The 22362-nt window shown below is 46.4% G+C and overlaps 2 protein-coding genes across 2 annotated transcripts in view; one reads left to right on the top strand and one right to left on the bottom strand.

The window, feature by feature from the left end:
• Positions 1 to 5267, top strand: part of TGM2 (transglutaminase 2) — a 33964-nt gene extending 28697 nt beyond the window's left edge. The window contains exons 11-13 of the mRNA XM_024743025.1: positions 1393 to 1553; positions 2542 to 2678; positions 3377 to 5267. Coding sequence (XP_024598793.1) covers positions 1393 to 1553; positions 2542 to 2678; positions 3377 to 3527 — 449 coding nt within the window. The 3' untranslated portion in view covers positions 3528 to 5267. The remainder of the gene's footprint in view (positions 1 to 1392; positions 1554 to 2541; positions 2679 to 3376) is intronic.
• A 12027-nt stretch (positions 5268 to 17294) lies between these two features.
• The window catches only part of RPRD1B (regulation of nuclear pre-mRNA domain containing 1B), an 80135-nt gene continuing 75067 nt past the window's right edge, over positions 17295 to 22362 (bottom strand). Inside the window, exon 8 of the mRNA XM_024742916.1 lies at positions 17295 to 17497. The gene's annotated coding sequence lies outside the window, so the exon portion shown is untranslated. The remainder of the gene's footprint in view (positions 17498 to 22362) is intronic.

Here is a 22362-nt window from a genome sequence, read left to right as displayed (position 1 = left end):
CCCACGCCATCTGAGCAGAGGTTGGGGCAGATCCACCCCAGGAATGAGTGACTAGAGGGCTGGGCACACATTTTCCAGAGAGTGGGACGGGGAACACCAATGTGCCCAGCCAGGAACTGGACCTTGACTCATGCAGAGAGAAGGTGACCATCTGTTCGGGCCTTCATGGCCCTAGAGAGGACCTCCCAATGGGTGCTCACTGGCCCGGACACCCCAGACCCTTGCTAACCTCCCTCTTTAATAGTAGGCTCAGATCTCAAACTCAGAGCCCTCAGCAGATGAGAATATCGGCCCGAATTGAATAAACATGACTTTGTTTGCTGGTGTTTGTTTTTACCAGCTTCCTTCTACTTATGGTAAATGAGACAGGTTTTCTGCAAATAATGATGAAAAGGTTCCCTAAGCAAAAAAGGTTAAAAAGTGTAAAGCGTGGGGACTGAAAGAAAAATTATTTAATGAGGAGTTACTCAGACATGTGAAAAATCACATGAATGGCTGGAGTTTGGGAAACGCTGGTCTAGTGCAGGGACGGAGGGGACAGATGGCAGAAAAAGAAGAAACAGCATCTCCCATGATGGCACTGGGACAGTGAGGAGAGGTTGGCTGGGCTCCATGGAGCCCCAAGACCATCCCTCCAACATTGTTGTTTGATGGGGGGAAGCCCGAGGAGCAGAAGAGATTTTTCCCAAGGTTCCCTGCGACCGAGTGAACAAGCAGGGCCTGTGGAGAATCAGTCCTGTGCCCTTTTCACTGCTCCTTCCTGCCTTCTGTAAGCTGACTCCTGGTGCCCTAAGGCTTCAGTGTTCTTGTCAGAGAAATGGGGCTGCAATCCACACTTTGCTTCTCTGCAGCAGGAGGGGTTGGCCCTGCCGGCTTTTTTCTCACCCCTATCACTTGTGTGGCTTTTGCTCTGAAATGACCTCTGATCTTAGCTGTGCCCAGCGGGTGCCAGATGTCCCAGGGAACAGAGAGGGAACAGAGAGGGGAGGTCATCTTCCCAGGCTCACACAGTCAGACAGTGGCCAAGCAGGGCCAGCTCTCCTGATCTGAACACTTCCTGGCAGAAGTGTTTCCTCATCTGTAAATGGGTACAATGTTACCAACCTCATGAGGGGAAATGGAGGTCCTGAGAGGTGGAGTGACTTACCCAGCATCCCCAGTCAGTGAAGGGCAGAGGCAGGATTAAAGCCCAAGCCTCCCCTCCCCACTTCCTCCCTGGGAGCCTTGGAGCCAGGGCAGGTGAGGGCAAGTGCTGGGACATGCCCCTCCATTCACCAGCTGCGTGACCTCGAGTTCATTCCTTGCCCTCTCTGTGCTTTGTGGAGATGCCATAGGAGAGGTGGGGGCCACGATTCAGATGTCATGAGCGCTCTCCCCTCTCCCCTCCTGCAGAGAAGAGCATTCCCCTTCGAATCCTCTACGAAAAGTATTGTGACTACCTGACCGAGTCGAACCTCATCAAGGTGCGGGGCCTGTTCGTTGAGCCAGCTGCCAACAGCTACCTGCTGGCTGAGAGGGACATCTATCTGGAGAATCCAGAAATCAAGATTCGGGTAAGGGCTGGCCTGGGTTCCTGGACAGGTCCCCACACGTGCATGCACCTCCCTCCCTGCAACCTCAAGATCTCTGATGCCCCAGGTTCCTCAGATCCTAGGTTCATCAAAGAAAAGCATCATGAAGCAGAATTTGGGACTCACAGCCTCTAGGAATGAATCCTAAAATCCCAGAGTAGTAGGATCATGGCACTTAGGGATCTCAGACTCATGGACCCTTAAAAGCTAAACTACTAATGCTAGATCCCCAGGTCCTGGGGCCCTGGTGGGGCAGGAAGGGATGTGTTGTTAAGGGCACAGACTCTGGAGTCCATTTATTCATCTATAAAATGGGTGTTGTAAAGATTAAATGTGCGTCTGCAGGAAGCACATAGAACCATATCCAGCACATTATGAGGGCTCAATAGAAACTGACTATTCTTATCACCAACTTCATGGTCATCATAGTGATTCACTTGGAGGAGTCACAGCCCCAGATCCCCAAACGCTGCAGTTACAAATAAATGGTAAAGAGCAGAGCAGGAGGGAGTGAGCACTGTGTGCCAGACAGTCTGCTAGGAGCTTGCACATATTAGCTCAGTTAATCCTCATGAGAACCCTGCAGTCAGGCATTTCTCTTCTATGAAGAAACCAAGGCTCAGAGAGGGTAGTAACTTTGCCAAGGTCACACAGTGAGAAAGGGGCAGAGATCAGCCTGGCTCCAAAGACTCTGATCTTTCCACCCTAGACCCTAGAATGAGGGAGGCATTTTAAACATCCTGTGGGTTGCATGGAGCCTCACTTCAGCTCCATGAAGGAGGCCTGGGCAGGTGTCATCATCTGTGTTTTCCAGATGAGGCGAGGAATGTTAGCGGCAGACCTGGGCAGACATTGGGCCAAACTGCAGCAAAGATGGAGATGGCCCATTTGGGACCCTGCATGCCCTCGAGGGGCTGTGGGCTGCTCTCCCTCCGTGCTGCCCCTGACATCTGCCCCATGCCTCCTCTAGATCCTGGGAGAGCCCAAGCAGAATCGCAAGCTGGTGGCTGAGGTGTCCCTGCGGAACCCGCTCACCGTGCCGCTGTCAGGCTGCACCTTCACCGTGGAGGGGGCGGGCCTGACCAAGGAGCAGAAGACCGTGGACATGTAAGTGCTGGTCCCTCCAGCTTGGGGGCCTGGGAGCAGAGGGCAGATGCTGCGGGGGGAAGGGCGCCCTCCGGCACTGAACCCAGGCCCGTAACCCCCTATTCTCCCTTTCCACACACCCACCCACACACCTGCCTAATATTCCCCCGTGTCTATGCCCAAATACCCACACGTTAGCTGCGTTCTGTGCACATGTGTTCACAAACCTCAACAGGTACACATTCACTAAGCACCCACCTCGGGACACCCGAGTTCTCACATACACACAGGTGTACATGCGTGCCTGTGTGGTGTACCCTCATGGAGACATATTTATATATACGTACACTTACGAGCATACACACTTCTTCTTTTTCACTTTTTCATTGTAATTTACATAAAGCATACAAGTCACGTATGTACAGCTCAATGCATTTTCATGCATGTGGTCACATGAGCATCCACTCTTACCCCCAAGCACACCATCCACTTTCATGTACACACACACACACACACCAGCCCCTCTACACACAGGAGGGCAGATGGCCCAGGCCTTCGGAGAGTGGTGAGCGGGACCCATTTTATTCTGTCGGCACAAAGCTATACATCCATGGAGTTTCTAGGCTAAGACCTCAGTAGTCACGTGTCATCCTGGCCTGTCCCCATTGTGGGGACCAGGCCAGGGCCCTGATCTCACCCTCTTTCTCTCTCTCTCCCAGCCCGCACCCCGTGGAGGCGGGGGAGGAAGTCAAGGTGAGGGTGGACCTGCTGCCCCTGAATGCGGGCCGCCACAAGCTGGTGGTGAACTTCGAGAGCGACAGGCTGAAGGCCGTGAAGGGCTTCAGGAACGTCATTGTTAACACCTCCTAAGGGCCCCCGTGCCAGCCGAGGGCCCCCAACTTGACCCCAATCTTTATCCCAAGGTAATGAGCAAAATTTGCCCCTTATTGGGCCCCAGACCCCAGGGCAGGGTGGGCTGCCTATGGGGCCTCTTTGGAATCAAATGTACTTCCGGCCCATCTGGTCCCCCTGAGCCTGGCTCCCCACCTCCCTCACCTGTGAGGAATGTTTTGTGCCTCCACAGTAGGAGCCCTGATCTTGGCTGACTGGGCCTGGGGGGTGTGCCGGGGAGGAGGGACTCCAGCCTCCCTTCCCAGCCCAGATGCCATTTGGAAAGCCACTGACCACCTGCCATATTGTTTGATCAACTCCAGAGCCCCTTCCCTGGGAGCAGGCGAAAAACAGCGTGCCCAGTGACCAGATCAAGGAACTCAGCTCCCTGGGGTGTCCTGAACCCCTTCCCCAGATTGTGCCCAGGCCCCAGGGGCCGTTGGCAGAGCCTGAGCAGGTGCAGATCGGGAGGGTCCCAGGAATAGTCCAGACCCAAGCTCCCCCCATATCCCAGCAGCCCCGGCCCAATAGCACCCCCGCACGCCACAACTGTGAGGCACCTACTAAGTGCTTCCTGGGCTCACACGGCCACCAACCCATGTAACTGCCATGGAAAACTGCAGAGTGGGAGCCGCTTTCAAAGTGAGGAGACTGCAGCCTGGAGAAGGGAGGTGGCCCGCCCGGCACCGCTGGTACTCGCAAGCCTGCTTAATACGGAGGTACGGGACTGGAGCCAGGCCTTCTGACTCTGAGTCCAGGGCCTCGTTCACCACACCAGCCCTGACCTGACTGTCAGAGAGGCCATCTGGGGCCTGATCAAAAAGGATCTAGTTAGGATGAGGAGGTGGGGAGGAAATTGGAGGGGTTAGAGCCCTGGGTTTGAGCCCCAAGTCTGGCCAGCCACCGCCTTCCCCTCTCTGGGCCTCAGCCTGCTCATCGGTCACAGAGTGGTTGAACCAGCTCATCTCCAAGGTCCCTTCAGCTCTGCACTTCTGGTGCCTTATGTGACTCAGCCTTGCCAATGACATTGAGTCTTACTCCCTCCCTGGCTTCACAGAGCCTTAGGTCACAGGCCAGGATGTTTTGGAGAATGAGACCATGACCATGACCACCTTCCTGCCCCCAGCCCTGTCTGAGTCCCCCACCTGTGCCCAGGCATCTTCCTTCAGAGTCCAGTTCTAGGGGAAAAGAGCCCCGGAGGCCCCTGACCTACCCATGACCCCACCCACCACAATGTGTAGACTTCACAGGAGCCTTAGTTGCCTGTGCTGGTCACTCACCAACAAGGCTGGCATCTCAGCCAACCCCTCTTTGAAGAGCCAGGGCCCTGGAACACAGCCTTTGCCCCTGACTAAGCTCGGGGACCCCACAAGTTGCTATCTCTGACTTTACCCCTCGTTCTCTCCATGTGACTGGGCCTCCCTCAGCCTGGAAGAGGGAAGTGGGGAGAATTCTGTATCTGGAGTGGGGTCAAAGACTCCAGAGTCCCCCAAATCCCAGAGAGGGATTTGGGGAAAGTCACGCTGATGCACTTAGAACTTTCTGCTTTGCACAGGAAGAAGCACTTGAGCCGAAATATATATGTTCTATTCTGTATACATATTGCTCGATTTCTCTATGGTTTTATAAATACTTTTGGGTTCCAAGCAAGCAGTAGATGTGCTTTTGAGCCACAAAGAGCAAGTACGGAAATAAAAGAGTTTATTTTTCACATTCAAACCAGGTCTGGTCTGTTCGCTGCATGCTTTTGAGGAGGCTGGGTGGGTGAGCTCACTTAACATCTGGACCAGCCACTTCCTGCCTAAGGGCCTTTCCCTAGCCTCAGCGCCTCCCTCAGACCTAAACTTTACTGGCATTCAATGCTCTACAACTGTCCAGCTCCACCTCCAGCCTCTTCTCCAAACAAACCATGTTCAGACCAGAATGAACTACCTGTATCTCTTCTAACATCCTGTGTACTTGTCAACCTCTTAGCTTGGAGTGCCCCTCTTTTTCCTTACCCAGCTTGTGAACTCCTATTCATCTTATAATGCTTAACACTAAAGTCACCTCTTCTGTGAAGCCTACCCAGACTTCTTCTCAGAACCCTGGAACATGGACAACTCAAACATTTATCACAGTGACTTTTAGTTCCATGTTGATATACCTGTCCCGCTCCCCATCCTGTCTGAAGTCCCAAGGGCAGAGACCAAGAATCTCTTAAACAGATACTAATAAATGCTGGATCAATGTGTTTCAACTCAGCTCCCGTAAGACCAGTACTGTCCAGTAGAAATATAACGTGAGCCACAAATGCAAGCCATATATGTAATTTAAACTTTCTAGTGGCCATATTAAAAAGAGAAAAAGAAACAGGTAAAATACATTTTAATAATGCATTTAATTTAAACTAATATGTCTGAAATATTGTATTGCAACACATAATCAACATAAAAATTATGAGTGAGATATTTTACATTCTTAATTTTCATACAAAGTCTTTTAATGTGGTGTGTATTTTACACTGACAGCCTGTTTCAATTCAAACTAGCTGCATTTCAAGTGCTCCATGGCTGCAGGTGGCTACTGGCTACTACATTGTGTTACCAAGCAAGGGCTCGTATGCCTGCCACACAGAAAGCCAAACTCTGACAGTGGGTGTTTGCAGCAAAGTAAGGTTTTATTTGCAGGGCGCCAAGCAAGGAGAATGGGCAGCTCATGCTCAAAAGACCTGAACACCCCGATGGCTTTCAGGGGAAAGACAGTGTGAGGGGATATGGTCTCAGGATGCGCGATCAGCTTGTGGACCTTCTTCTGATTGGTTGGTGGTGAGGTAACAGGTGATGTTTCAGGAATCTCAACCTTCTGGTTCCAACCAGTCTGGGGTACGTGCTTGTGGTCAGCATGTAGCCGCCATCCTCCACCTGGGCAGGGCGGGGGTTCTTAGTTTCTACAGAGCAACTCAAAGATACGCATCAGATCGTTATCTATATCCTTTCAGGAGGAACTGGGAGCCCTGTGACTCTATGGTCTTCATCATTAACTGCTTGAATCTGCTCTTTGGAACTCAGGGAAGGCCTAGGAGACTAAAGCCTTTTTTTTACAAACAAGAAACAGGGGACACAGAGGGACTTTTGTACCTGGGAAGACCCCACAAGGTCCTGCTTGGTTTCAATCCCCTCTTTTTGTTGATACTCTTCAATCCTTAGGGGAACAGGGGTGGGACAAGAAAGTGAATAAAGTTTTGGACAGAGAAAGATGAATCATAAACTCAGCAGGGGAACTCAGTTTCAGGGGACTCAGTTTCAATTGAATGGTTCCAAGTCTAGACTGATTCCAGGAGCGTGGGGATTTGGTCATTCATCTCATTCCCCACCAACGAAGCGCTAATCAATGTTTGTTGATTAAATAGATGATGGAAGACAATCTCTGCCTTCAGGAAACCCATGTTGAAACATCTGACATGCACGCAAAAAATAAATCAAAGTGTGACATCACATTTTCAGGGTGCTAAATCCTTCTGTTCCTTAAAAACTACACCTGGGTCTGGCCTTGATGGCCTGAGCATTTTATCAATTAGTGACCAGCAAGAAAATAGAAAACAGTCGGCTATTTCAGGTGGAGAGGGAGTTCACAAGGGAAACTGACTCCAAAAACATCTGAGATGCTGGAAGAGCAGAGGGAGAAGGAGTGGTACCCAGAAATCGGGAAGCAGCGGCCACGCAGGATGCTCAGGAGCCCAGGAGCCGGTCCCCACCGCCAAGCTGCTGGAGGCACTGTCACTCCAGCTCTGGAACCAACAGAGCTGCCGAATCTACAAATCCTGCCGAAGTCAGCCCTGGTAGGAGCCAGAGGCAGGCTGGCATCTCTCATCCTCCTGCCTTCTCCCCACTGGCAGATCCTCACCAGAAATAGCTAGCGAGGGGCTCTGGCAAATATCATTTCCAGGCTTCCAGCCCCTGAAAAACAGAGATGGCGAGACAAGGGCTTGGGGGCATGGAGTTGAGTAGCCGATACCTATGGCTGCTCCCTTTGTAAGAACACCCTTCCAATCATCTCCACCTAAGGAACTCAGCTTTCAAAACCCTGCTCCAGGGAGACCTGCTCTGTGAAGGCTTCCTGGACTGCAGCCAACTGCTTCAAGCTCTGTTCCCCTTGGGCATATGGTAGAGAGCCCTTTACAACACTCAGGTTAGCCTGGCTTAGGACCAGCTGCTGATGTGCCTGGCCCATGCTCTGGAGCACCCCAAGAGCAGAGTCAGGGCACACCTCACACAAGGGGGTCACCAAGTGGACGCGGTACTGCCGACTCTAGCTCCCAGGCCTGACTGCCTCGCCTCCTAAAGAGAGACAGGGCTGCCCCGGCCAGGTCTGCCAATGCTGGATAGATTGGGAGGCCCCTCCTGACCACCCCCTAGGCCTGCCCCACCCCTGAGAGCTCACTAGCCAGGAACCCAGGAAGGAGGAAGGTTTTGCTGGTCACGTGGGCCCATTAGAGACAGGGGAAAAGAGCCTGAGCTCCTTCTCCACAAACCAGAGGCAAGGGTTGAGTCTGGGGCCCTACACAACAGTGCTGGGCACAGCTCCGCGGCAGCTCAGAGCTACTGGGCCCATACTGAAAGCTCGGCTCATAGCCCGGGTGGCAGGGGCCTGGATTCTGGAGCCAAACGGGCCTGGATTCTGGAGCCAAGCAGACCTGGGATCAAATCCTGGCTCTGCCACGGGTTCACAGTGTGGCTTAAGGCAGGTTCTCAACCTCTCTGTGCCTCTGCTTCCTCATCTGTCGAATGGGGATGATTTGGTGTCTCCTTTCATGACTGGTGTGTAAGTTCAATATAACAGTGTCCATAAAATATTCAGCTGGCTCCTGGCACATTCTAACCATAACAGCCCACTTTCCTCCAGGTCAGCAACATTTATATGCACTGAGTTCTTCACTTCTGAAACAATCCTATCCAGTTTTTCCCCCCATTTTACAGCTGGTAAGGTGCAGAGTGGGGAGACTTGAACCCAGGCAGCCTGCCTTCCCCAGGGCACGGCCTAGCCTAGAGGAGGCCCGATTTCTACTGGAACCCTCCCTTCCCACCAAGTGCTAGGATACACGGGGCACAGGCCTCCAAAAAAGCCCCTGTGGAATGGAGGTCTGATCAGGTCTATCTTTCCACCCCCAAGAGTCCCTCTCCTTTCCAGCTGCTCTTGTTTACCTGGGATGCCTGCCAGCTCCGCCCCTTGGCCTCAAGTCAAACCCAGAATAACAGAACTTTGACAGAGTCCAAGAGGAGAGGCTTAAGTGGGAGGGCCAGGTAGGGGCCTCCTAGAGGCACATGTGCCTTGGGGCCAGGACTAGGTCATCACATACACTTTCCCAGCCTCCCCACTTCCCTCCCTGACAGGCCTGAGAACACACACAGAGACGCACGCCCACGAGACCGTGAAGCCCTGTGTCTTGTTTCAAGATGCCAAGTCCAAAGTGTTCCATTAAAAGCAGAAGGAATGACAAAAAAGGTGGTGCATACAGCCTTGAGAATGCAGGAACTCTGACAACCTGAAGTTGAGCAAGAGAGGCAGACATGAAAGACCATGATCCACATAATTCCACTCGGACAAAGTTCATGAACTCATCTGTGGTGTTAGAAGTTGGGGTCGTGTTTTCCATGGCAGGGGAAAGACTGGACAGAAGCACGAGGGGGCTTTTGGGGCACTGGGATGGCTTTGATTTTTTCCATCTGGGTGCTCGGTAAACAAGTACATTCAGCCTGTGAAAATGTCTCAAGTTCAGAAAACATAGTACTTGAAGTTTCTAAAATTAAGTCCAAAGTGGGGTGGAGACTTGATCCACAGACCCTGGCCACTGGGAGTGACAAGTCTCCCATCAGCAGCCCCCAAGGTCTGAGAAAGCCAGAGCTAAAAGGCTGGGCTCATAAACATGGTTACCATATGACCCAGCACTTCCATTCCTAAGTATAAACCCAAGAGAACTGAGAACATATAACCACACAAAAAGTTGTATGTAAATGTTCATAGCAGCATTATTCATAATAGCCAAAAACTGGAAACAAACCAAATGTCCATCAGTCAACCAATGGATAAATAAAATGTGGCATATCCATACAATGGAATATTACTTGGCAAGAAAAAGGAACGATGTACTGACACATGCTCCACCATAGATGGACCTTGAAAACATTATAATCAGTGAAAAGAAGCCCGTCACAAAAGGCCACATTTGTATGAGTTCATTTATATGAAATGTCCGGAAGAGGCAAATGTATGGAGATTGAAAGTAGATTAGTGACTGTCTGGGGCTGGGGGGCTGGAGGGACTGGGAGGGGGTGACAGCTAAAAAGCATGGGGTTACTTTCTGGGTTAATGAAAATGTTCTAAAATTAATTGTAATGATAGATGCACAATTTTATACTAAAAGCCATTGAATCGTACACTTTAAAAGGGTAAGTTGCAAGGTATATGTACTGTATCTCAATAAAGCTGTTTAAAAATAAATAATGAACAGGGGGAAAAAGGAGAAGGCTGAGCCCCAGAATCTGACTTGATTCAGATTCAGGAGGTCTGCCTGGGTGTGCTGGTGACCTTGGGTAAAGCTCTTCCCTTCTCTGGGCCTTAGTTGGCCCTGCTGCCACAGGGGAGAGGAGAGAGTAGCAGCAGAGGAGTGCTGAAACACCACTGATGTGGGCATCATATCCATGACCACATAGGCTCCTGGCCCAGCCTGTGGAGTCTGGGGGTCCCCCAGGGCTAGTAAACCCCTAATCGTTCATGAGATCTTTGCACTCTGGCCATAAGCGCAACGTTTCCTCAACAGCCTTTAAAAATGGGAGAAGAGATGCTTTTCCAAACATTGCTTTCAGCCGCTGCTCCATGTCAAGGATACCAGAGGCACAGTGGAAATCCCAGTTTCTCTCTAGGCCCTTAGTCAGTTCCCAACTCCACGTCAGTTCATTCCAAAGTCATCTGGAGTAAACATACAGAGAGACCAAGGAGAAATGCCAGCCAGACCTGGTGAGACGGGGATCCGCCTTCACTTGGTAAGTGAAGCCCATTTACAGATGGGGAAACAGGCACAGATGGGGCAGGGGTGGGTTCATGGTCCCAGATCCAAGGCTGAACCCAAGGACTTTCTCTTTCCACTTGTCTTGAACAAGCCTAAGAGCCTACTACGTGCTCAGCCTGAGGGGCTTTCCAGAAGGGTTGAGAGAGGGCCTCCGACCAAGTGTGGGCAGCCCCTCCCCAGGAGTCCTGGGCCTGTGTCCCATCTCCCCTCTCTCTCTTGCTGTGTGACTTTGAGGAAGCCACTTTCCCTCTCCAGGCCTTTGTCGCACTGGAGCTCCCAATTACTGCCCTGTCACCCAACCCAGGGATGTGATTATGATGGGAACAGGCCTTATAAACTGTAAAGGCTGTAGAGATGGAAGCCAACAGGAACTCCAGCCATGAATGAGAAAGGCAAGATCAAGGCGAGCGACTGAGGCTCATTTATTTAACCAGTGGTAGCTATGGGGTCAGCAGAGGTGGCTGCTGCCTGAAGGGAAAGGATGAGGTGGCCTGGACTGGGGTGTGGCTGTCTTGGAGTCATCAGAATGGATTTGAGGTACACAGAGGAGACTCATTCATTCAACAACTTTTTTTGCCCCAGCTGTGGACCAGGTGCTGCATTAGGCCCTGGGGATACAGTGGTCACCATGGCAGGCCTGTCCTACAGAGTATTCAAGCAGATCACCAGTGTGAAGTGAGATGTGTCAGAAAAAGAGACTAAGGCTCAGGATAATGGGGCCGTCAGCACAATCGTAAGAGCAAGGGTGCCAAGCACCCTTTTAAATGCATCACATGCATGAACTTGCTGGGTCCTCATAACACCCTGCGAGGCGGGAGCTAGTATTACCTTCTCCACTCTGTGGGCGAGGAAACTGAGGCCCAGAGAGGTTACGTGACGTGTCCAAGGTCACACAGCTAGAAAACAAGGAAGCTAGGATGCCAACCAGGCAGGCTGGGTTCACAGCAACTGCTCCTAACCTCCTGCTCTGCTGTCATCTGTCTTGTGATGTGGACTTACAAAACAAGAAGGTCTTCTTCAACAAGGAGGTCAGGGAAAGCCTTCTGAGAAGGTGATGTGGAAGCTGAAACCCTAGGGAGGAGGAACCAGCCCAGGGAAGGGTTGGGGGCAGGTTAGGGGTGGGGGACGTGGGGGCAGAGGCCATTTCCCAGAAAGCTGATGGTCTAGGTTCTGGGGCCCTCACTTGTGTGGGGCCTTGTTCACACAAAGATCACAGGCAGCTGTGGAGTACTGCAGGCAGGGAGGGGAGCCAGATTGCTATCAGGAAGAATTTCAATGTAAGCATTTCTGGGAAATAGCTTGAAAAACGCCCAGAAGAAGGGAATCTGAAACTAGCAAGTCTCCAGCAATTTATTATGATTTCTTTTCACATTCGTCATAAATAATCACTTTTGTACTCAATTTTATATTTGTAATTTTATCTTATATTCTTTTTATTAAAGATGGTCCCCCCGCCCCAAATTAAAACTAAATCCATGATGTGATAACACAGCCTTCTCACCAGAATGGTTAAAATGCAAAGCAAAAGAAAAAAAAATTCGAATTGTTGGTGAAAATATGGAACAATAAGAACTTTCCTATGTGACTGTGAGGGGAATGTAAATAGCTATGACCACTTTGGAAAACTATTTGTCGTATCTTCTAAATGTACAATCATTTATCTTTATGAGGCAGCAATTCCACTCATGGATGTTTACCCAACAGAAATGAGTCCATATATTCTCTGAAAGACATGTGCAAGAATGTTCCTAGCAGTCTTTTTTTTTTTTTTCATAATACCCCAAAGCTGAAAACAGCCTAAAAGTCCTACACTAGCAGAATGGATATATAAATTGGTATAGTCATTCAAAGTGACACTACAAGAAAGAATGAGAAAAAAATAAATGACACCTACATGCAACAACTTAGTTGAACCTCACAAGCACGTTAAGGAAAGATGCCAGATGCACGGTACACTGAATGATTTTATTCACATGAAGTTCAACCCCAGGCAAACTCATCTATGATGTGAGAAGTCAGACAGTGGTTGCCTTTAGGGAATGGTTAGTAACTGGAAAGGGGCATCAGGGAGGCATCTGGGGTGTTGATGCTGGGCTGATTGTTGAGCTGGGGGCTGGTTTACATGGGTGTGTTCAATTTGGGGGAATTCATCCAGCCATATGCTTATGACGTATGTTTTTCTATATGCATGTTGTACTTTAATGAATGCTTCCCTCTCCAATGGTATAAGCTTCAAGCCCCTTGAAACCTTGACTTGACCTTGAGACCAGAGAAGGGTTTGGAATTTATTACCATGCAGTGGTTCCCACTGGACGGTTGTGAGCAGGAGGTGATATGATCTCCTTGATGCTTTAGGAAGCTCCCTCCAGCCACCCCAGGGAGGGAGTGATAATGCCAGGGTAGCAGAGGGGAGGCTTGGGAGGGGCTGCAGAGATGCCCAGTGAGGGGGGAAGGGCAGAGAATTCTTCCTGGGCGGGACCTCAAAGGCAAGACAGGGGCGGAGGAGGTGGAGGTGGCTGGGGAGGATATTTTGGGCAAAGACAGGGAGACTGAAATAGAACAGGGGTAGCCAGTGTGGGGTGCTGAGGAGGAGAGGGAGGGCTGGTCTCTGATCATTCCAGAATGAGCTTCCTTGCCCCCTGCCCGGCCAGGCTCAAGCTCCAGCCCTGCCCAAGCCTGGTACACCCAGCTCCACATGGAAGCCAACTCTCTGTCAGCCAACTCCCCCTTCATTCCTTCCCAGGCCTGGTCAGCTCTGCTCATGGAAACTCTGAGCGGCCCACAGCCAGCTCTTGGCAGTCACCCAGACGCTCACAGCGCTGACAATTTGTCTCTCCTCAGTCATGACTGTTTTTTTTTCCCCTCTTCCCTGTTTTATTGACTCAAACCTTCGTGATGGTGTCCTTGGGGCAGATTTGAAGCTCGATGATGTTGTATCTTGTATCATTGAGGCACCTGGTGGTCCTGGTGAAGTGGGTAGTACTAACCCATTTCACAGATGAGGAAAGTGAGGTCTGACGCGGTGAAGTGACTTGGGGCCAAGATCAATCAGGGGCAGAGCTAGATTTTAACAACAAAAGAACAATAACAGTTGCTGTGTATTAGCACTGAGGGGAGCCAGATGCTGTGCCGAGCACTGTGCAGGCATTTGCCCATTCGGTCCCCACAATGACCCAGGGGAAGAAGCTGCAATTATTTTATCACCCCTTAACAAAAAGCCTTAAGTACATGTGCAGAAAAGTCCACAAATCATAAACTGAACCCAGCCATGAAACCAGCATCCAGGTTAAAAAATAGAACAATTGACACACCACTAAAAGCACAAGTGATAAAAGAGAAGATTGATAAATTGGACTTTATAAACATTTAAAACTTTTGTTTCAAAGGATACCATCCAGAAGTGAAAAGGCAACACACAGGATGGGGAATATATTTGAAATCATCTATCTGATAAGAGTCTAGTACCCAGAATATATAGAGAACGCTTACAACTCATTAATAAAAAGTCAAATAACCACATTTTAAAATAGGCAAAGGACTTGGAGACATTTCTCCGAAAAAGATATACAGATGCTAATAAACAAATGAAAAGATGTTCAACATTATTAGACATTAAGAAATGAAGGTAAAAACCATAAAGAGATGCCACTTCAGAGCAACCGGATGGCTATAATCAGTAAACAGATAATAAGTGTGGGCGAGGATGTGGAGAAGTTGGCACACTCATACACGCTGCTGGAAACATAAGATGGTGCAGCTGCTTTGGAAAGCTGTTTGATGATTCCTCAAAAGGTTAAACACAGAGTTACCATTTCATTCATCAATTCCATTTCTAGTGGAATTAGAGAAAAAAAACATATGTCCACCCAAAAAGTTGAACATGAATACTCATAGCAGCATTATTCATAGTAGCTTAAAAGTAGAAGCAACCCCCACCCCCACACACACAAAGTAGAAACAACCTAAATGTCCACCAACTCATGAGTGGGTAAATAAAATGTGGTATATCCATACAATGGAATATTATCCAGCAATAAAAAGGAATAGAGTACTGATACATGCTACAACATGATGAAACCTGAAAACACTATCTTAAATGAAAAGACCATATATTCTATGATTCCATTCTATATGACACGTCCAGAATAGACAAATAGACAGAAAATAGATGAGTGGTTGCCTAGAGTCAGGGGATGGGGAAGGGTGGGGTCAAGAGGATAGGGAGTGACTGCTAATGAGTATTTTCTTCTGGGGATGATGAAAATTGTTATAAAATTATATTATGTTGGTTGCACAACTCAAATATACTTAAAACTACTGAATTGTACACTTTAAATAGATGAACTTTACGGTACGTAAATTATATCTCAATAAATTATATCTCAATAATTATATCTTTTTAAAAATAAAAAGATACTCCATGCCTTTTTTCATGCAATACCTGGATTGCCCCTACCTTCTCCTTGCTATCTGAATGCCCCCAAAATAGCTGATTGCTAAGGCCCAACTCAAATGTCATTACAAAGATTTCCTTGATCCATTCCCATCAGAAGTAATTTCTTTCTCCTCTGAATTGCCACATTAACTCACATCATTCACTCAGAGATAATTTACAAGGCATCCATCATGTGTCTGGCACTTATTACATTTCACATGATTATTTAAGTCCTCATTTCATCTCTGCTACTACACTGTAACCTTTTGGAGGGAGGAGATTGTATCTTGTTCCCTTCTGTGTACTCAGAACCTGCCAAGTGACTGGCACACAAAAGGCATTCAAGGAAGGTATACAGATTTCATTCTACATTTCCTTTTTCTCATATCAGCTTCCTCCCAGGACACAGCTTCTCAATGGCAGGTTCCAGGCCTGATGCATCATTGTATCCCCCATAGAAACTGCCTAGCACTTAGTAGGTTTTTTTTGTTGAGTAAACACAAAATGATTAAATGATGAATGTGGCTTTAATTTCCATCGTAACTGTCGGCCAAAGTTTTTGAAAGGAGGTGAGACTTCCATCCAGGTGTGGAGGATGGGTAGGGTTAAGTGAGGATTTGCAATCCAGATAGGGAACAGCAAGAAGGAAGGAGTACGATCTTGCAAATATCTGCATGGTACAGGAAAGCATAAATGGTGCCTAGAACAATTAAAAGAGAACCAAACAGAACTTCTAGAAATGAAAACTATTAATAACTGAAACTTAATACTCAATGATTGAGCTTGATAGCGGATTAGACAGAACTGAAGAGAGAATTAGAGAAGCAGAAGATAAATGATCCAGAATATACCACAGAGAAATAGATAGATGTAAAACATGAAAGAGAATTGGGAAGGCATTGAAGACAGGGCGAGAAAGTCTAAAATACGTTTATTAAGAGTTTCAGAAGGATGTAAGAGAGAAGAAGAGGCAGACACGATAATTGAAGAGATAATGACTGAGAACTTTCCAAAACTGATGAGAGCTAATAATCCACAAATTCAAGAATTCCAACAAACCCCCAGCTAAATAATAAGAATAAATCCATGTCTAAATACATGATAGAAAAGCTGAAGAACATTAAAGACAAAGAGAAGAATCTAAGGAGCATCTAGAGAATACAATAAATTACCTTCAAAAGAATGACAGGTGATGCTGACTTCTAAATAGCAACAATGGAAGCCAGGTAATGGTGAAATGCTATCTTTGATGGGCCAAAAGAAAATAGCTACCCCAAAAAAATTCTATACCCACCAAAATGTACTTCAAGAACAAAGTTTAAATAAAGACATTTTCAGACAAACAAAATCAGAACTTTCTGCTCATAGAACCTCATTAAATTCTAAAGGATATACTCTGTGTAAAAGGAATATTAACCCTGATGGAAGGCTTGAGATAAAAGTAGAAATGAAGAGCAAAGAAACTGATAAATACATCTGCAGGTCTACTTGAACATTAACTATATATAAACAATAATATTAATGTCTGGTAGAATTTCTTTCTCTCTCTAGTATTTGATAGAATTATAATACATGAAAACTAGGCATATATGTCAAAGTAGCATTGCAGTGGCTGGGAAAAGATAAAAGGTACTGATTACATAAATTTAAATATTCATGTTGTAATTTCAAGGACAACATTTAAAAAATAGAAAAGATGTATAATCTCCAAGCTGGTCGAGAAGGGAAATAGAATTAAAAAATAATCAATTCAGAATAGCCAAAAAGAATAGAAAAATAACATAGAAAGGGTGAGATGAAAACACAAAATAAGCGAGTGGATTTATACCCATATACATCAATAATTATATTAAATATCAAAAGACTAAATGCTTCAGTTAAAATATAAAGATCGTTGTATAGCTTGGATTTGAAAAATACAACTATACGTGGTTTACAAGCAGCATACAGGAAACATAAGGATATATAAAGATTGAAAGTAAAAGGATGTAATAAAATATAGCTTACAAAAGAATGGTGGTGTGACTAAATTAACATAAAATAAAAAAAACTTTATCATTAAAAGTATTACTAGAGATAAGAAGGCTGCTGTATAATGGTAAATGTTTTAATTTATAAGAATATATAACTATCTTAATTTTATATACACCTAATGACATAGTTTCAAAACAAAAATTGATAGAATGATAACTCAATACATCTCTCTCAGTATTTGACAGAACATGGAGACAAGTCAGTATGGATATAAAAGATGTATTTATCAGATAGGGATAGGTTATGCCTCAGTAACAAAAAACTCCGAAGTCTCAGTGGCTTGGTTCAACGAAGGTTTATTTGTCAGTCACACAAAGTCCAGTGAAGTCAGGCAATTCTCAGGACAGTTCTCCTCCAAGGAGTGACCCAGAGATCCAGTCTGCTCTCATCACATGCCTCTGCCATCTCACTCTGTAGTTCCCACAGATGCTTCTAAAGAAGAGAAAGTGTGGAGGAAGCACACTGGCTCTTAATTGCCTTGGCTCAGAAGTTACACATATCATTTTCATTCACATCTCTTTAGCTAGAACTGGTCACACATTCTCTCCCATCTCTAAGTATACTGAGAAGTGTAGTCTGCCTATGTCTCCAGAAAAGAGAGGAAAACCAGGCCGGAGTGGGAACCTATAGTCTCTACTCAGAGGATTTGAACAAAACAGTGAAAAAACTTGACCTAATAGACATACATAGATAACTCTGTGTCCAACACCTTATTTTCAGACACATAAGACAATTTACAAAACTTGAGTATAACCTGGGCTATAAAGCCAGTCTCACCAAATTTCAAAGAACCAAAATCATATAGAGCATATTAGCTAACCAGCTATTTCTTGTAACTAAGGTATAAATCAATAATAAGAGATAATTAGAAATTTCCATATGCTAGGGAAATTTTAAATACACTTCTAAATAATCTATGGGTTAAAGAAGAACTGATAAAGGAAGCTAAAAAATATTTTGAATGAACTGATAGCAAATTAATTCATATAAAGATTTGTGAGTGTAGGTAAATCAGTACATAGAGGGAAATTTATAGTCTTAGATACATATGTCAGAGAAGAAAAGAAGCTGAAAATTGATAAAGTAAACATCGACTCCAAGAAGTTCTAAAAAGAATGTCAAGGCATGGGACTTCCCTGGTGGTGCAATGGTTGGGAATCTGCCTGCCAATGCAGGGGACAAGGGTTCGATCCCTGGTCTGGGAAGAGCCCACGTGCCACAGAGCAACTAAGCCCATGCACCACAACTCCTAAGCCTGTGCTCTAGAGCCCACGAGGCACAACCACTAAAGCCCCCACAGCTAAAGCCCGTGCTCCACAATGGGCAAAGCCACCATAATGAGAAGCCCGCGAGCTGCAATGAAGAGTAGCCCCCCGCTTGCTCCAACTAGAGAAAAGCCTGCGCGCAGCAATTAAGACAGAACGCAGCCAAAAAAAAAGGAATGTCAAGACAAATCCAATAAAAGTAGGAAGACGTAAATAATAAAGGCATGAACAGAAAACAATAAAATAAGAAAGCAAAAATTAAAACAGAGCCAAAAGACAGTTCTTTGAAAAGGTAGTAAAATTGATAGACCCCTGAAGGAAATTGGTCTAGAGAGAAACAGAACTGGCACCAGGAAAACAATATTAGGAATAAAAAATGGGACATCACTACAGAGGCTGCCAGCATTAAAGAAAAACGAGGGTATTCTGAACAACTTTGAGTCAATACATTTGAAAGTTTAAATGAAACGGACAACCTGGAAAGGTGTAATATACCAATTTTGACTCAAGACAAAATAGAAAACCTAGAGAGTCCTCTAATAATTAAGAACACTGAAAATCCCTTTCATTAAGAAAACTTTAAGTCTAGATGGTTTCACTGGCCAGTTCTATCCAACATTCAAAGAAGAAACGATTTTAGTCTTCTAGAGAATAGAGAAACAGTAAATAATCTCCAATTCATTTATGAGAGTAACATAACCTGCCTACCAAAACAGCAAAAGGATACAGCAAGAAAAGAAAGTTACAGGCCAATTTTACTCAAAAATATAAATGAAAACTCCTTAATAAAGTGTTAGCCACATAAATCACTATATAAAAGGATACCACAAAAGTGGGCTAATCCCAGGAACACAAGGTTGATTTAACAATAGAAAATCTATTCATACAATTCAGCACATAAACTGATTAAAGGACAAAAACTACACGCAGAGAACCATTTGATAAAAAATTTATATTTAGTCATGATTTTAAAACTAAAATAAAATGATAATCTACAACATTATGAACAGAAGCGAATTACCATAACTTGATAAAGATTATGTCTGTGGCTACCATAATTAATGGTAAAATATTGCAAGCTTTTCCTTTTGAGATCAGGATGTCAAGGATGCCCACTGCACCCACTTTATTCAACATTTTACTGGCAGTCTTATCCAGTGCAGTGAGGCGAGAAAAAGAAATAAAAGATGTAAGAGTTGGAAAAGAAATAAAAGTCATCTTTCAAAGGTGCTATAATTAGTATATATAGAGAAACCCCAAATGATCTACAACTATGTTATCTAAATTAACGAGAAAATTTAGCATTTTTATTGGATTCAAAATAAACATATTAAAAATATGTTTCCATATAATCACCCACTGAATTATTGAAAGAAGCTACTGGGGGGAAGATCTGCACTTGGGGGACAAGAAGGTCTTCTGAACGTTCAGAGATAAACCTGTCGGAACAGGTTACCCTGTGTGTGAGTGAGCTTCCCGTCACTGGAGGGGTTCAAGCAGGGACAGGATGGGCTGCGTCCAGGGGTGCTGGAGAAAGAAACTGGGCTCAGAGTGAGAGGCTGGTTCTCCCCAGGCTGGACCTCAGCTCTTCTCACACTTGTCCCTGGGAGGCAGCCTCTCTCCTTTCTTCTGGTTCCTCTCAGAATCAACTTAATCCTTCTGGTAAAGTGGGTAAAATAAACCAGGATTTATGGCTCCAGAACATGTTGTAACAATCCCTAATCTTATCGCTGTCCACTTCCTTCTCCTAGGCTTTCCTTTCAGAGAAAACCCACAACGGCATTTCTCTTGCCCTGCCTCCTGCCCCTGCCCCCCCCGCCCCACCAGACTTATCTACCAAGTTCAAGTTCTGTGGCAAACGGAACAGCTCCCCCGATGGCTGTAGGTGCCGGCCTAGGGGCTTCTCCACAAGCACAAACTTGAGTGGGTTCACCCTGTTCAAAGCCTTCAAAGTCTCCCCGCTGCCTAGAGTCATGGTTTTTTTCCAACAACAGACCCCTTTGATAAAGGCAAATCTTTCCTTGCAAATAGCACCCCACTGAGTATTTACTCGGTTCCCAGCACCATGCTAAGGCTTTATGGGCTTGATTCATGGAATCCCCCAGGAGTCCCCACGAGGTAGGACCTATTATTAGCTCCCCAGGTCACTAAGTGGGGACTTGGGACTGGGACTTTCTCAGTTCAGGCCACACACTCTGAAACACCATGCCATCTGGTTTGGTTTGGTTTTTGTAACTGTTTTTCAAGTGAAATTTAACATAGTCCCTTAAAGGCACAACACAAAGGCACAACACGGAACAGTGGAGCTGCTTTCACTGGAGCAGGGATGGAGGGCCTGGACTTCTCAGCTTTGCCACCTTATCCCCCAAAGCAGCTCCCCCATACCACCCAGCCACCATCCATAATCCTCACCAGAGGGTCCCAGGAGGTAGAGCACATAAGCATGCAGACCTGGGTCAGTCCTGTGCTCTCTAGCTACCTGACCTTGAGCCTTGGTTTTCTCACCTGCAAAATGGGGCTAATAGGCCTTCCTACTTTCGTAGGGTTATTGTGAGGATTAAACGAGATGGTGAATGTAAGGGCTCATCATCCAGAAGGTGCTGCATACATGTTGTCTGCGATTATTGGTGGTCTCTGTGGATTGGGGTAGCCCCTCGGCACCTCCCTCTGGACTCTCAACACGGCAAACCGGGGGCCATGAGCTCTGGAAGATGCCGCAACCCAGGTTCACGTCACCTGTTGAAAATTCATCCTCTGGTCATAGCACTTTGCCGGGCCCACTGTGCCTTTACCTGATTGGTCGCTGTCTGTCTCCCCCCAAGACTCTTAAGTGCCATGAGGACAGGGATTGTTTCTGGTTTTGCTAGCTGCATCCATAGTGCCTATCACCAGGGGGTGCTTAAGAAACACCTGTTGAATTAAAAAAAAATTAAAGTCCTTGGGAAGATGATAAAACTATAACTCTGAAACATAATTTGTTAGAATCACAGAACTCCAGGGCTCAAAGGGGGCTCAGAAACCAGCCAGACAATTTCCTCAGAGGAAACTGAAACACAGAGACAGAGAAGGACTTCCCGGGATGCAGAGTGAGTGAGAACAGGACAAGAAGCCAGGCCTCTGTGTGACCCCCTCACCTGCCATTTCCCATCTGTCATAAGCCCCACTTACCTTCACCATTGGCACTTGACGAATGCTAACTGATCACCTCCATCAGCCCTAAGATCTTGGCACAAAAACTCCAGAAGCTGCTGGCAAAGCCTCCTTTCTGGTAAATTCTTTTCTTAGCTCTGGAACTACTGGTTCCAAAGATGCACAACCGGTCCTGAAAAGAGCCATTTCACCCCAAATTAAGAACAAGCCCTGTTTTTGAGGATTCTCAATTTGGGGTTCCTCTCAGGCGGAGTTCTAGACCATCTGACTTGGCAGGGACCTGAGATATTCTGGGCCAATTCCAGAAGGGGAAACCGAGGCCAGAGAAGGACAGAGACTTTCCCAAGGTCACACAGGGAATCAGTGACAGGGCTGGGACAAGAACCCGGGCTCTCCACTCTCTGGCCAGTGCTCCTGTCTCTACAGCAGGTTGTAAGTAGTCGGACTGGATTAACTTGAAGGTACTTGCAGGCTCTGATCTGAGGCTAATAGATTCTTCTTCCAACAGGGGTGTGGTCTTCTTCAGACTGTGGTCAGCTGTGCAAACTCCTGTCACAGGTCCTCAGCACAGAGTAACTTTCTACGTGCAAAAATGACAATATGGCATTCCAAAACAAACTGGCATTCCAAGGACAAACTGATATTCCAAAAAAACAAAATTCCAAACTGGTATTCAAATTAGTTGCCAACATTAAAAAACTAAAGTATTTTTACATGCAAATCCAGGATTCCACATTCTCTTAGAAAAATCAGACAATCTGGTAATACTGATCTTCCCTTCCGGCGTGCGACACTTGGCTGAACTACACCGCGGTTGTCACACATTTGCCTGTCCACAGCTGGCCAAATTGCCTCCTTCCTATTGCCTCCCCAGGTCCTGAA

This window comes from Neophocaena asiaeorientalis, unplaced genomic scaffold (genome assembly GCF_003031525.2).
Source record: "Neophocaena asiaeorientalis asiaeorientalis breed wild unplaced genomic scaffold, Neophocaena_asiaeorientalis_V1.1 scaffold82, whole genome shotgun sequence".
In the NCBI taxonomy this organism is placed as follows: domain Eukaryota; kingdom Metazoa; phylum Chordata; class Mammalia; order Artiodactyla; family Phocoenidae; genus Neophocaena; species Neophocaena asiaeorientalis.
Note: the sequence above shows the minus strand (reverse complement) of the source record. Positions and strands in the feature narration are given on the sequence as shown.